The 16,843-nt window shown below is 42.2% G+C and overlaps 1 protein-coding gene across 1 annotated transcript in view; it reads right to left on the bottom strand.

Annotated features, from left to right (window-relative positions):
• Pkhd1 (PKHD1 ciliary IPT domain containing fibrocystin/polyductin) overlaps positions 1–16,843 on the bottom strand; it is a 268,602-nt gene that overhangs the window by 76,135 nt on the left and 175,624 nt on the right. The window contains exons 52-55 of the mRNA XM_048347537.1: positions 16,069–16,182; positions 13,200–13,287; positions 2,810–2,964; positions 736–888 (exon numbers count right to left, since the gene is read on the bottom strand). Coding sequence (XP_048203494.1) covers positions 736–888; positions 2,810–2,964; positions 13,200–13,287; positions 16,069–16,182 — 510 coding nt within the window. The remainder of the gene's footprint in view (positions 1–735; positions 889–2,809; positions 2,965–13,199; positions 13,288–16,068; positions 16,183–16,843) is intronic.

The raw sequence follows: 16,843 nt of genomic DNA, 5'->3' as shown, positions 1-16,843 counted from the left end.
AGGATTGTGCCAACAAAATGTCCCGCCAATAAATTTAATCCTTTATTTCAGGACTTCTCTGAGCCTTTATGTACACACAGTGATGTTCAAAACTGGAACTATAGCTCCAATATGTCCCAAATGACTTGACCGGGAAACACCTTTGGAATAATATTTACAGAATATAAGTTGAAGAAAGGAGGTCCTAATCAAACATTTTTGCAGCATTCCAAAAGAGCTAAAGCATGAATTAAAAAAATAGAAAGAAAGATTGAACTGATTTTTAAGGCAGTCTGGAATATGGAAATGATTTTTATTTAAATTTAAGCCATTAATTTAGAGCATGAGCTGATGTCTGCCATCAGATACAGCATGCTACTGGGGAAGGGTAATAGAAATTCAGGAAGGAGATAAAATTCAAATAGTCATTAAATCATCTATAATTTCAAAGCAGAGGAAATTTCACATCTGCCGAAGATGTTTTCTTTGAGGTAAAAATGTGCATATGTGCCGCTTTCCAGAATATTATTTTAACAGCACACTGATAATTGAGCACAGATTAGGATTGAAAATTCATAGCTTTTTGGAACACAAAGGAACCATCTAATTTGAATATTTTGTGTTATAAGTGAAACAAAACAGACACACACACACACACACACACACACACACACACAGAGCTGGGATTTCTGAATGTCTCAGAAGAACAAACCCCAGTTTCCCAATTTGCAATGCTTCACTTAAGATTTCATTTACCTGAAAATTCTTCTCCAGTGGACTTCCTGAAAGACCCCACCAGGATTCTCGCCCGACATGCTGCGTCAGGCCGGATCTGCACGTTTCGAGTCAGGAGTCCAACAGCAACAGCCAAGCGGATGCTTCGACCGTCTTCCATGACGTGGGCACCTCCTGGGGCAACAGGACTTAGTGTGGGCTGAAAAGACATCTTGAACATCGATTTCGGAAACCACTAGCTGGAGACCGAGTACACCGCACAAATGAAATTCCTCCACTCCCCTCGGAAGCCCCACCAACATGAAGGCCTGCTTTGTCCTCGGGCATTCTGCACCACTGTCAGCTGAGAAATGAAAAAACCTGTTAACTTGTCTCTCCTTGGGATCCAAGCGAGTGTTTGAACAAGAATTCATTTCTTCTCAATAACTGCTGGTGGTGGGACAGGTCCAAAGAAGACAGAGCACAGCTGACCAATTAGTGGAGGTCCCCAAACTCCTGCCTTCAATCCGTCAAGATGGGACTGTGCTGTTTGGCTACACACTGCTCGTGTCTTTGATAAAAGTAGGAAGTCCCACACCAGCTGAGACTGAGACAGAGCAGAAATGACCAGGTGGTCCAGTTAAAGGGAGCGGCAGCAGACTTCACTGTAGCTGCAATTGGAAAGGATTGCCGATGGTTCTCTTTCCTCTCTACTTTTAATAAAAAGTGAACCTGCCTGTAGCTCCAACGACTTGGGAGGCTGAGACAGGATGATGGCTTAAACTTTAGGAGTTCAAGACCAGCCTGGGTAACATAGTGAGAACTCATCTCGACAGATGATAGATAGATAGATAGATAGATAGATAGATAGATAGATAGATAGATAGATAGATAGAGCATCATTCAAACTATGAATTAGAAATAGCTTTAGATTGTATTGGTGAAGATACATAAATTTCACTATCATATATCCTACACACACACACATACACACACACACAATAATTCTCTAACCTCTATTTCTTTTAGGTATATCTCTTGTACTAGATTTATTTATTAGACCAACCATTATTTCTATATAGTAATCTATAGTATAGATAGTATGTTAATATATTTAATACTTGTTTTACACAAAGGCTTTTGTTTTACAAAAATTTTTTGTGACAGTCCTGGGGCTTGAACTAAGAGCTTTTTTGCTCGCACTACACTTGAGCCATAGCTCCACTTCTGGCTTTTTGGTGGCTAATTGGAGATAAGAGTCTCACTGACTTTCCTGCCCTGGATTGGCTCCAACCTTGATTCTCAGGTCTCAGCCTCCTGAGTTGTCAGAATTACCACTGGAGCCTGCCTCTTTTCTCTTCTTTTCTTTTCTTCACCTCTTCCTTTCCCTCCCCCCCTCCTTCTCCTTTTCCTATTTTCTCCCTCTCCCCCCTGACCTCCCTCTAACCTTTCATATTTCTTCCCTACTCTTCCTCCCCGCTGCCCATTCTTTTATCATGGTCATCAATATATAAAATGCATTTGGTGTCAAGAAGGATGCGATTATGGGTATGGGAAGCAGTCATTGTTTACAGTAAGTACCAAGTGCTAAGTGGTTGTGGGATTCAAACCCAGGAAATGGATTAGAAACTCGGTGTCCATAAGTTGCATTCAGGCTTAACATGTAAATAACCAGTGACTTTAAACAAGGTTTGCAATCCTTCTGCCCTTAGAACTGCTGTTATGAAGTTACTTTTTTTTTTATTTTTGGCCAGTCCTGGGCCTTGGACTCAGGGCCTGAGCACTGTCCCTGGCTTCTTCCCGCTCAAGGCTAGCACTCTGCCACTTGAGCCACAGCGCCACTTCTGGCCGTTTTCCATATATGTGGTGCTGGGGAATCGAACCCAGGGCTTCATGTATAAGAAGCAAGCATTCTTGCCACTAGGCCATATTCCCAGCCCCATGAAGTTACTTTTTAATCCTTCATATCTAAGTATTCTTTAAAAAATTAAGCATACAACTCATGAAGGAATTACTATGAAATCTTCTAGACTAAGTTGCCCTCCGAACTCCCCAGGCAAGTCGCCAAAGGTGCCACCCGGGGCCTGCGTTTCCTCCACACAAACCCAGGCCTTACCCACGTGCCGATGTCTGAGACGCTCGTGGATCCTCACCAGGCGGCCCCGGACCTCTCTCACGGTGAGGACCTCCGCTTCGTGGGGCTCATAGGAAGAAGGGCAGAGCACGATCTTGTCCTGGGGGTGCCAGTCCAGTGCCTCCTCCACTACAATCCTGAAACAGCAGAAAGATGGCATCGGGCATGCTGACCACACGGCAGGCATCACCAACTACTCCAGGGCGGAAAGGCCAACGGATCCCACCAGGAAACCAAAACCATGAGTGAATAAGTAGCAAGAGGGGGCATAGCAAAGAAGGGTTTTTTGTGTGAGAAATGTAATGCTAATAGATCCAGTTTTCAGGCTTACAAATGTACTCATTGCAGGGAGAGCCAAGGTTTCCCATAACTGTGAAGATAAAGCAAGGAGAAGGAAGGAGAGTTTCCCCAGAGGCTCCTGGAAGAATCTTCACAGGCTGCTGGACACTGGCAATCTTCCCTCCTGACTAGGAAGGAGGATGAGTGAATGAATGAATGAATGAATGAATGAATGCATGAATGAGAAAGAGAGCAGAAACTAGGAGGGCTGGGGCCCAAGGATAGAAGAATCTCCGTTAGACAGGAAGAGTGTGTTCAGGAAATCCACTGGGTATCACGCAGACCATGATGAACCGGAACAGTGCTAGGTGCTAGGAAATGGCTGAGGAAGGGGACTGGGACTGTTCTCCCCACACAAACAGGACGTGAGGCAATGGGTGTGTTAATTAACTCCACCTAGCCATCCCATGATGTGTTTCGGAACATTGTTTCATGCGTGGTAAGTGTATACTTTTACTAGAGTGGAGTTGGGAGAGATGGGGAGACCCCTTTGTACACCCACTTAAAGGATAATCATAAATTTTTTAAACAAATCACCTAAGAAACAGGAGACTGGATAAGCCTTATAACTATCTCTTTTTCTAATGAGATGAGAAACCAGAAAAGAAAATAAGAAACGTAGTGAACATTTCTGCATAGGCCTGCTCTTCTTCCTGCTGTCAACTACCCCGAGAGTGGTTGGGTTCCTGCCCTGTGGGGTAAAAGAGTGTTCTCCCTTGGGCAAAACGATTTTTAACACCCTTTGGCTTTCTGTCTAGCAGGAAATCATGCCGCTTCTGTCTTGACATAGTCAATCTCTATCACTACCACTTGATCTAAGCTACCATCCAATATTACCTGAAAACTTGCCAGGTAGTTACAGTGTCGTCACTGAAATAAGTCACTTCAGTCAGCTCTTTGCACACATGAAAGCTCATCAGACCCTTTCCCTGACTGCTCTAAAAATCTTTCAATCGTGGAATGAAATCTACATACTATCAGAAGATTGACAAAAGAACCATTTAATTTCAAAGAACGCATGGTTAACCAAAGACATGCATGTACAACATGAACATAATTAGTGCAATGGCTAAGAATAAATTTTTTGTGTCTATGCCTAATTTGTTTCTACTTATTTACAATTCAAAACAATCTATTTTCTTGATCTTTCTCCCCAGAAGTCAACTAAATTGAGTTATAATAAATAATCATTTAGAGATAAATTCGTAAATAACATGAGACAAAAAGAAACTCATTTGTCTTCAAAATGTCTTGCTATGCTCACTATGCTTGGTCGTACAAAAAAAAAAATGAAACGAGAAATGAATCATGTTAGCCCAACATATTTCCTTTGGAGGCATCCTGTTAATTTTATTCATAGCATCAGTTGATTATATGCAAATAAATTCAAATATCTAATTTTCTGGGTGACAATCCGTGGAAGGGATCCAGGTGAAATTCGATCCCATCAAAACAGGAAGGCTGGACTGAGAAAAATGGCGCCGAGACAATAGGGAGGCACCCCGACTCGCACCAACTGAATAGCGAGCTGGGAACTCCAACACCCAACACTCCACCAAGAACCCAGCAAAACCAGCATCCAGAAGCAGTGGAGAAACGCAGGAAAACAAAAAGGAGCAAAAAAGAAGAACCGAAAACCTACACGGAGCCGGAGATTAATCGGGGCACCCTCCCCCCACCAGCCGGCCCTGGCCCAAACAGGGTCAGGCTGGGAAAGGGGAACCCGGCGATCGGCAGACAGGTTGCCAGGAGCGCAGAATCCATATAGCGGGAGACCCCACGGACACAAAGCAGGGTGCGGACCAAGACACACCCAGCAGCGACGAGAAGTTCGGGTCCACACCGGATTCGGACAAGGGAACCCAGCGCGGCAGAAAGAGGGAACGGGGGAAGCCACCACGACACTTCGCCAACCCCTGAAGGGCCAACGGTGGTGCGGGACACGCACACAAAGCAGCAAAAGTGAGTCCCCCATAATCCCTTCCCCCAACGGGAGACCCAAGCCCGACAAAGACGATATATCTCCCTCCCTCCCCCTCCCCACTCCCGTGGGAACAAAGATTCCCCAAATCAGGCGGGAAGCTCCCAGCAGGCACTGGGAAGCCAGTCTAGCAGGGGAAGGGCGGAACAGCCCCAAGCCCCCAAAGGTTCCTGAACTGGCAGAACCGGCCCCGTCCCCTTCCCAACAGGGGCCAGGGACGGCCGGCAGGGCAAGCCCCACCCGAGGCGCCTAGACCTTGCGGACTCTTACAACTAAAATCACAGGCGCTGGTGGGCAATACCAGCCCAGCAGGGTCACCTGAGCCTGATCTCGTTCCCCCTCCTCGAAGCGGAGGCGAGGTCTGAGGGTGCCAAGCCACACCCGGACAGTCGATCCCACTGGGCCCCACACATACTGCTTCCCCCCCCCAACGGACTCGCGGGAGGGCGCAAGCACAACCCAACAACCCAGGGCTCGCTCTGGGAGGCAGACCCCACTTAAGTGCCTGTTGTAGGGGACTCACAGTGCACAGGAGGGCGGGGCCCCGGCGAAAGCGCCCGCTCTGATAGGCGTGCCCTGCACTGGTGGGCGGGGCCACAGCGACAGCACCTGCTGACGCAGACACGCCTACACAGAAGGGAGGGAAGAACTACACAGACTTCCAGATGCGCAAATCACAAAGAAACATAACTCAGTTCATCAAAGGACAAGCCAACTCGCCAGCTCCAAAAAGCAGCACGACTGGAGAGGAGATGGAGAATAAAAAAGCAAATGAGGACATGTTAACAGGAATGATCGAAACCGTCAGAAATGAAATCAGAAAACAATTCCAGGAGTTTAGAGCGGAAATCTGGAAGGACACCCAGGAAGCCAAGAAAGAAATGGAAGCAAAACTGGATACAATGCAAGCCTCGTTTAAAGAAATGGAAGCAAAAATGGATATAATGCAAGCCGCCTTTAAAGAAAATCTCCACACCCTGAGAATTGAAATGCATGAAAAAATAGATTTAAAATACAACTCTTTAAAGGAAGAAATTTCCACGATCAGAGCTGATATGACAACCATGAATAGCTCTCTGACATCCATAAACTCCGCAATTGAAACCATAACACAAAGAGTGGACCATATGGAATCCAGAATCTCTCGCCTGGACGATGAAGCAGCTGACAACAACCAGAAAATGACCACACTCCAAGAAAAGGTGAAGCTTCAGGGAAGATTACTCCAGGAACTAATGGACAAAGACAAGAGATATAATCTGCGTATAATTGGAATAGAAGAAGGAGCCGAATATCAGAGCAGAGGGCTTAATCATGTTCTCAATAAAGTTATTGCAGAAAACTTCCCCAATCTCACAGGGGACCCCATCCAGGTAACCGAAGCCTATAGGACACCTGGCAGGCCAGACCCCAGGAAAACCACCCCAAGGCACATAATATTCAAGACTACAGACCTCAAGATTAAAGAGCAAATTCTGAATTCAGCCAAAGCGAAGAAGGAAACTTTTTTCAATGGGAAGAGGATTCGAATAACATCCGACTTATCCACACAAACTTACCAAGCTCGAAGTGAGTGGAAGAACACCATCCAAGTACTTCAGAATAACAATTTACAACCTCGGATCAAATATCCAGCGAAACTGGAGTTCACATTCGAAGGGAGAACCAGATCTTTCCACACCAAAGAGGAGCTAAAGGAGTATGTGAATAAAAAACCAGCCCTACAGCGAATATTAAGAGGGGAAGCCCACCCAACAGAGATCGTAAAAGACACACAGACAGATTCAGAAAGAAACTTCAATAGCCAAAGTCCAGCAGAAACACAAGCTCACTAAAGACAAGAAGAAAAAAAAAAAAAACAACAGGAAAAAACAGCCCAACAAGAAAATGGAAGGAGAAAAAACACCCTTATCCTTGATCTCTTTAAATATAAATGGCTTAAACTCCCCGATCAAGAGGAGCAGACTGGCAGAATGGATCCGCAAGCAAAAAGTTGACATCTGTTGTCTACAAGAGACCCACCTTACAGCAAGGGACAAAAACAGGCTTCGAATGAAAGGATGGAGCAAGATCTACCAAGCAAATGCACCCACCAAAACGGCAGGTGTAGCCATCCTGATCTCAGACAAGCTGGATTTCTCTTTAAAGTCCACTCAAAAAGACAAAGAAGGACACTACATATTGATACAAGGAAAAATCCAGAATCAAGACATCACGGTGATAAATGTATACTCACCGAACAAAAGAGGCCCGACATATGTCAAGCAAATTCTCACAGAATTACAGAGCAAGATAGATGCAAACACAATCATAGTGGGTGACTTTAATACTCCTCTCTCTCCAAGAGACAGATCCAACACCCAGAGGATTAGTAAGGGAGCTGAGGACCTAAATAACACCATTGCCCAAATGGATCTAACAGACCTATATAGAACCTTCCACCCTACAGAGACCCAATACACCTTCTTTTCAGCAGCCCATGGATCATATTCCAAAATAGACCACGTCATAGCCCACACAAAGAACCTCAGCAAATACAAAAGAATTGACATCATCCCATGTATTATATCTGATCACAGTGGATTAAAGGTAACCCTCAACAACAAAGGATACCACAGAGCCTATACACACTCTTGGAGGCTAAACCCCACGCTGCTATCCAACACTTGGGCCACAGATCAAATTAAAGATGAAATCAACGAATTCATAAGCCACAATGACAAAGAAAACACATCACAAAGAAACCTATGGGACACAGCTAAGGCAGTACTGAGGGGCAAGATCATTGCACTCAGTACCCACATTAAAAGAATGGAAGCAGAGCAGGTGAATACCCTCACGATGAAACTAAAACAACTGGAGAAACAAGAAATGACAGAATCTAAAACGACTAGGAGGGGAGAGATTACAAAGATTAAAGAAGAGATAAATCTGATTGAAAATAGAAAGACCATTCAACAAATAAATAAGACTAAAAGCTGGTTCTTTGAGAAAATAAACAAAATTGACAGACCCCTTGCAAGACTCACAAAAAAAAGAAGAGAAGAGACTCATATACGTAAAATCAGGGACTCCACAGGAAAAATTACAACAAATACACACGATATTCAAACAATCATAAGGAGCTATTTCCAAAACCTCTACTCAACAAAAAACAATAATTTTACAGAAATGGATCAATTCTTAGAGAAGTACAAACTGCCCAAACTGAACCAAGAAGAAATAAATCAACTAAATAAACCAATAACTTACGGTGAGATACAGGAGGTAATCAAGAACCTCCCTACTAAGAAAAGCCCAGGCCCAGATGGATTCACCAATGAATTCTACAAAACCTTTAGTGAGGAGCTAATTCCAACACTCCTCAAACTCTTCCGCGAAATAGAAACGGAGGGAAAAATCCCGAACTCATTCTACGAAGCTAATATCATACTCATCCCCAAACCAGGCAAAGATCCAACAAAAAAAGAGAACTACAGACCAATATCACTAATGAACACAGATGCAAAGCTCCTCAATAAAATATTAGCTAACAGGATCCAGAAAGTGATCAAGAATATCATACATCATGACCAAGTAGGCTTCATCCCTCAGTCACAAGGATGGTTCAACATCCGTAAATCAATCAATGTAATTCACCACATAAACAGAACTAAAATCAAGAATCACATTGTTATCTCAGTCGATGCCCAAAAAGCCTTTGACAAAATACAACATCCATACCTATTAAAAGCTTTGGAGAGAACAGGAATAGATGGAACATTCCTCAAAACAATAAAAGCCATATACAACAGACCAACTGCTAATATCATATTAAATGGAGAGAAACTTAAATCATTCCCCCTAAACACAGGAACAAGACAAGGATGCCCACTCTCCCCACTTCTGTTCAACATAGTACTGGAATCCCTAGCCATAGCAATAAGGCAAGAGGAGGACATCAAAAGGATCCACATCGGCAAGGAAGAAATCAAGTTATCCCTATTCGCAGACGACATGATCTTATATCTCAAGGACCCAAAAAACTCAGTACCCAAACTCCTACATCTAATAAACCAATTTGGCAAAGTAGCAGGATACAAAATCAATCCACAAAAGTCAGCAGCTTTTCTGTACACCAGCAATAGACAAACAGAAAAGGAAATTATGGAAACGATTCCATTTACAGTAGCCAAAAAAAGAATAAAGTACCTAGGGATCAACTTAACCAAGGACGTGACGGACCTATTCAATGAAAACTACAAAAATCTAATAAGGGAAATCAAAGAAGACACAAGGAGATGGAAAGACCTCCCATGCTCATGGGTAGGCAGAATCAATATAGTGAAAATGGCCATACTGCCCAAATTGTTATACAAATTCAATGCAATACCTATCAAAATCCCAGCCACATTCTTCACTGAAATAGAGAAACCAATCCATAAGTTCATATGGAACAGCAAAAAACCTAGAATAGCCAAAGCAATTCTAGGCAAAAAACATAGTGCAGGAGGTATCACCATACCAGACTTCAAGCTCTACTACAAGGCCATCATAACAAAAACAGCATGGTATTGGTATAAAAACAGATCGGAAGACCAGTGGATTAGAATTGAAGACCCAGAAATAAAACCGCACTCTTACAGCCAACTGATATTCGACAAAGGAGCTAAAGACATACAATGGAATAAACATAGCCTCTTCAACTACTGGTGCTGGGAGAACTGGGCAGCCATATGCAGAAAACTCAAAGTAGACCCAAGCCTATCACCATGCACCAAGATCAACTCAAAATGGATCAAGGACCTCAACATCAGACCTGAATCCTTGAAACTACTGAAGGACAGAGTAGGAAAGACACTAGAACTTATAGGCACAGGAAGGAACTTCCTGAATAGAGTCCCAGGCGCACAACAAATAGGGGAAAGACTCAACAAATGGGACTACTACAAATTAAAAAGTTTCTGCACAGCTAAGGTCATAGCCACCAAAATAGAAAGACAGCCAACGATATGGGAAAGGATATTTACCAGCACAGCAACAGACAAAGGCCTGATATCTGTCATCTACAGAGAACTCAAAAAACTAAGCCCCTCCAAGCCCAATAAACCTATTAGGAAATGGGCAAAAGAGCTAAAGAGAGACTTCACAAGAGAAGATATAAAAATGGCAAAGAAACACATGAGGAAATGCTCAACATCCCTGCTAGTAAAGGAAATGCAAATAAAAACAACCCTGAGATACCACCTCACCCCAGTTAGAATGGCCTATACTCTGAACTCAGGAAACAACAAATGCTGGAGGGGCTGTGGGGAAAGAGGAACCCTTCTCCATTGTTGGTGGGAGTGCAAATTAGTACAGCCACTTTGGAGAACAGTATGGAGGTTTCTCAAAAAGCTCAATATAGACCTACCCTATGACCCAGCCATACCACTCCTAGGCATCTATCCTAAACAGCAAAACCCAAGATATCAAAAGAACATTTGTACTTCCATGTTTATCGCAGCACAATTCACAATAGCCAAAATTTGGAAACAACCCAGATGCCCCTCCACAGATGAATGGATCCAAAAAATATGGTACTTATACACAATGGAATACTACATAGCGATTAGGAATGGTGAAATATTGTTATTTGCAGGGAAATGGTCAGAACTCGAACAAATAATGTTGAGTGAGACAAGCCTAGAACACAGAAAACAAAGGGGCATGATCTCCCTGATATATGCCTGTTAACAAAGGGAGATGGAGAGACAGTAGAGACCAAGTCTGTGAACACTGTATATGTGCTTGATACATTGTATACTGCATATGGGTCTACCTGACCTAGACAAGGGATGGGAAAACAGGTTGTAAGATATCACAAGAAATGTACACAATGCCCTACTATGTAACTGCACCCTCTTTGCACAGCACCTTGTAAAAAAAAAAAAATTTATGTTCAATTGATAATTAAAAAATAAATAAATAAATAAATTAAAAAAAAAAAAAAAAAAAAAAAAAACAGGAAGGCTGACTAAACTGACCCGACAGAAGGAAGATCGCAGGACACCTCACAGAAGGGATGGGGAGAAGGTTAGTAGCTGAGCCAAGCGTGCAGTGCCCCTCGCCAGCTTACAAAGAATGTCATCAAGGAACGTGAGCCAGAGAAGTCAGGAAACTTTACTACCTTTACAAAGCCTTATGTTCTTATTTACAAAGCCTTGTATTATTCTAGCAATTTTTCAAAATAAAAAAGATAGCCATGAAACCTGTATACTGTGATGATATCCACATAATCTCAATTAAAATAGTCTTCCTTGGGACTGACTCTAAGAAATACTTTTAATATGTAGGATCTAAGCAGTGGAGTGAATGCAAACCAAGGTAAAACGACACCCGCAGAACCCCTCCGCCTTCTGAACTTGTAAATGTCACTTCCCTTTTCCAGCCGTCCTTTTCCCACCCCTGACATGCAGACACTACAACTTCTATCACCGAGAGATTTGCCTGAGCCGAGGCATATAAAACCCCCACACGACAAGAATGCAATACACAGTCGCTAAGGACCACAGATAGTTTAACTAATAAAACTGGACTTTTGAAATCGCCTGTAGCTCAGACTGAGTGAAGTTCTTAACACATTCTCATAAGAAAAAGCCATTCGTGTGGCTCTTGCCAAATTCCAGCTCTCTAACGCTCTAATTATAATTAAAGCCTCTCATTGATCCCTATTAGAAATGCCTACTTGGCAGATCCTTTGGGAGGCTGGGAACGCTCTTCCTGCCCCCACACATGGGCCTCTGAATTACTCGTTGTTCCTCAAACTTTTCCACGGCTGAGTGGACTGAGAACGCTCTGCCCTTGGTGCAGACGCCTCCTCCTCCCCTTAGGACTTCAGGACTCTTAACACTGGTTCTAGAAGGGTCCTAAGCTCTCAGACCTTCAGCACGGGGCTGACAGTTACAGAATCCATTTCCTGGGTTTTGAGGTTATCTGACTTAGACTCGAGTTCCCCTTGAGGATGCGGGCAGGGTTCTAGCTACACGGTGCGTGGAATGCATAATTATTGCTAAGCAAAGACCCTACCGCTCAAGCCACGCACCTCCTACCCCGGTCCTTTTTACTTTCATGGTTTCAGACGGGAGCTGGAGCTTTTGACTTTGCTGACCCAACAACTCCGCCTTCTGCAGAGTTGCGATGGTAAGTATTCAGCTCCAGAATCAGCTTTTTTAAACTGTTGTTGCTTTTGCTTTTTGGGTTGTTTTTGTTTGTTTTATATAGAGTCTTTTTCACCCAGACTGGTCTCACACTGCAGTCCTCCTCCCTCCTGTGCCGCTGAGATTACAGGCTTGAGCCACCATATCCAGCTTTATAATGCCCGATCCAGATACCACATTAACAGTTTACTTCTTATTGCATCTCCAGGTTAGCTCAGTGCTGGCATAATACAGGTAGTTGGGCAAGTTGTGCTGAATGAATAATTGCAAACGTAGCTCACTCTTATAGTTTGTTCTTTCAGTTATATTCTTCCTTCCCATTTACAATCACTTGTTTGCCTTCGTGCAACATTTAATTTTTCAAAAATTTCAACATGTGACTGAAGTGTATGTAGTAAGGTACAATTATGTGACAATTTTCACCTTAATGGCATTTGTTATATTGAGTTCTCCTTTCTGATTTTTGTATTTGGGGTCGTTTTGTCTGAGTCACATTAGTAGAGATTAAACCACTAACACATTTTTAAATTGTCCCTACTGATTTTTGGACTTTCTAATTCCAAAATTTCTGATCAATTTCATTATGCTTGCTGGTGGACTTTTCATACCTCCAATCCCTCTCCTCTGCTTTTTTGTATTTGACTCTCTTTTCCCATGCTTTTTAATTTTAATTTTATTTTATCTTTTAGTTTATTTTTGTTTTCAGACTCAATCAAGACAGCACTGGATTACTGGCCTGTACAGTAATTTCTCAAAGGTAGCTCTTGTATTTTTTGACTTTGACTTGAATTATGACACTTAATTTAAAATTCAACACCTCAAACAGAGGCAAACTAAACCAAAAACTATAATCTCTGCCTTATCCATCTCTTACCTCTCATTCCCGGGGGCAATATCAGCTCCAAGCTGTGTCCAAGATTTCTTAGGATAAGCACTGTGCAGTTGAAGTTTCCCATAAACCCCTGAAAAATTAAAGAAGCAACAGAGAGTAGAAAAATCCTTCAGCATTAAGACCATGTTCATACAACATCATTCAGAAGTGAATCTGTAAGACATGTGATCTACAGTCTAGTTTAGTCAGAAAACATACTAATACGTAAGGACTGTATTTTATAGTAGGCCACACATACTGGTGGTAAGTATTCTCTCAAGAGATGGAGAGATTTGAATGCTCCCTCACACGTAATCAACTACAAGCTGGGACACAGCCAATCCAATGGCATTCATTACATCTGAAGAGATACTTCCTTCTACCATTAAGTGGCTTAAGACCATTTGCAGGGCTGTAGGAAGTCCACTGGCTTTGATATTTTATGTCCAATACTTGACTCTCCAAGAGACAAGACTAGTTACTTCCTGACAGTAGGGTTCAATGCTATTTAGCTTTGTTTTCTGCGTGAGTATTTTGTCCAGCTGAAGATATCAAGGAACAGATCTCGAGATCTTTTGCTTGAAAATATAATTTATTTGAGACTCACAAATTAAAGTCTGACCACAGACATGTTTGATTCAACCTAATTTTAGTCCTTTAGTTCTTTCCTCTTACATTTTTCAAGGCCATTTTCAACCATTTTCAGCATAACATCTCACATTTTGATGGTGATCTAAAAATATTATAACCGTGACCCTCAGTTAGAAAGTACGTAACATGACAAGACACAATCGGCTCATGCCTGGAATCTTAGCCGCAGGAGGCTAAGATCCAGAGGACTGTGGTTTGAAGCTAGCCTTGGAAGGAAATTCCACAGAATCCATTTCCTATCACCCAGCAAAAGTCAGGGCTGCAGATGTGGTCCAGGTGGTAGAACACCAGTCAAGCAAGCATGCTGAGCAAGCATGAGTTCAAATCCTAGTCCCACCCAGATAAATAAAATTAAAAATGTAATCATGTACTCCTAGTATGTGTCAATCACTTGTACACTATTCATTATTTTACATAAATGTGCACACAGGACATTCACGTGTATTTGACTAAAAGTCTTAATATTTTCCTTCTGCACCCAGATGGACGGGCTATGCATCCCTAGTTCAGTCATGCTCCTGATTTGGTTGGAAGCCACCAATAGGAAGAAAAAAAAAAAACCCACAATAGTCATAAAAAATGGGTGCATAAAAGTAAATAACATTATAACAATAAGATGATTTGGCTTTACATTCAATGCAACCCAAAAAGTAAATGGAATCTCAATTATTAAAACCTACTCTACAGTTCATATAAATGTGCCTAATTTTCCTAACGAGTGTTTGGAGTTTCCAGAGTCAGTGGCATGGCTCAGTTCGTAACTCACCAGCCAATGGGCACAATATCAGGTACCGAGTTCCAGTCCTGGTCTTGCAAAAAACAAAAAGAATTTTGGGACTTTCAAAGAAAAAGTTATAAAATAAACTCAGGATGAATGGGTATAAATAGAATCCATTTTCAGAACATGTTCAGGGACTGATCCTTCATAACAGTCTCATTATTAATAGTTATCATTAAAAAGAATCCTTTTTTCTATGTGGGCTAAATTGGCAAGAACAAGAAGGATCATGAAGTCATTTAGAAAGATTTCCAACAGCAACTTCTATAATGAACAGCATTGCATGTCCTTAAATTTGAATTATCCAGAAAATTCAGTTTACCAGAAGAGCAGATTTCTTGGTTTCTAATCATCCAATGTTTACTGGAAAATGACACCATCTCTTGTTTCAAAGAGATTATAAAGGATGGGAAATAATTAAAATTTGCCATTTACTTGGCAGACTATAAAAAAAATTAAACATGCAGTAAAGAAAATATTTTATTCTTTATTGCAGCTTATTTTCAGAAAAACTTAAAAGTACTAACTTAAACATATGCCTGGAGTCAGGTCAGGAAGTTTATACATTTCCGCTCTTCAGTTCCTTTTTTTATGTAGGTGGGAGTGTGTGTGTGTGTGTGTGTGTGTGTGTGTGTGTGTGTGTGTATGTGTGTGTGTCTTGGTCCTGAGGCTTGAATTCAAGGACTGAGTGCTGTCCCTGAGCTTCTTTTTGTTCAAGGCTAGGGCTCTGCCACTTGAGACATAGCTCCATGTCCAGGTTTGGGGGGTTTTCTGTTGTTTGTTTTTTTGTTTTGTTTTGCTATTTAATTGGGGATAAAAGTATCAAGAGGCATTGCTGCCCTGTCTAGCTTTGAACCTGAATTCTCAGCTCTCAACTTCCAAGAAGCTAGGGTTACTGGTATGACCCTCCCCCACCCCACCCCCAGTACCCAGCCAGGAAAACATGATTTTTTTCATCTTTCTGACTCTGACTCAGTTTGCTTGACAGTGTCATGATGACTCCCAGTTCCATTCACGTTCTTCTTTATAGACGAATACGTTACGCTGTGTTGTTATCATGCCGTACATTCTTTCTCTACCTGCCCACTTGTGAGCACTCTGGGGGCTTCTTAACTTAGCTACTGAAGAGCCGCACGATTATTTATAGTTTATAATATAGATTCTTTGTCTACACTTTGGTGTTTAACCAGTCTAAGCAGAGGAAATCTAAGTTCTTAGGCTAAACATTATGAAGTGTTATATGAATTGTTCATCTTCTCTGAATTTACATCAGAGGCATATTAAGTAATATACTAAGTGTAATTTATCCAGAAGCGTGCCTGTGGTTTGGTCAATGGTCCATGGATAGGACTTTTGTATCACACACACACACACACACACACACACACACACACACACACCATGTGCACTTACTAATTTAATCAAATTGTATGATCCTCTTACCAATCATTCCTGGGTCAACTCGAATTCCATAGAGGCGGTCACAAGAGACTCCTTCTGAGGCTCGAAGGTGAATCAGAAGCTTGTGTTCTTTTCCTAAGGGATTTTCTAAAGTCCCTGTGTACAGAGAAAAGCGTAGCGTTCCGAGTAATGGGAAACTAAGACAGAGAATGCACAGCAGGTGCTGTGAAGAAAGTTACCTGGAAAAGAGCCGGCGTCACCTAGATCAAATAGGAGGAGGACGATGACGCTCAGCGATGATCACAAAAGAGACGGGACTGTCGCCCACACTCTCTGACCTTTCTCTTCTAGGGCTGCCTGTGCTTTGTGACTTGCTAATATTTAGGCCAATTGTGTGACTTGTGTTGGCTGATGGCACTTGAGTGGAAGTAATGCCAACGCTAATTCTCATTTGTAGTTTTGAGTGACTTGGTCAGTTCTCACCAGATGTCTTATAATGCTGGTCTCTACCAAAAAGGAGCCCCAAATAGCCTCTGGGACTTGGAGGAACAGGCATTGAGAACAAAACCGCATAGGATATACAAGCTGGAACCAAGCCCAACAAAGTGTAACACAAGCCCTTGCTGTAACAAACCAAGGTTTAGGGATTACTTGTTACATACCACTAATACAGAGAAAAGTGTTGATAGGGCTGCATTATCCACAAATTCCTTCATTTGAATCTCACCTTTAATCTCCACCCACTCACCCCCTCCCCCCCCAAAAAAAGTTAAAGGAATTATTCTCATGACAATTTTAAGGATTCAGACCTAAAAGA

The sequence above is a fragment of the Perognathus longimembris genome, chromosome 6, assembly GCF_023159225.1.
Source record: "Perognathus longimembris pacificus isolate PPM17 chromosome 6, ASM2315922v1, whole genome shotgun sequence".
NCBI classification, from domain to species: domain Eukaryota; kingdom Metazoa; phylum Chordata; class Mammalia; order Rodentia; family Heteromyidae; genus Perognathus; species Perognathus longimembris.
The sequence above is the reverse complement of the archived record's forward strand: the minus strand, read 5'-3'. Positions and strand labels throughout refer to the sequence as shown.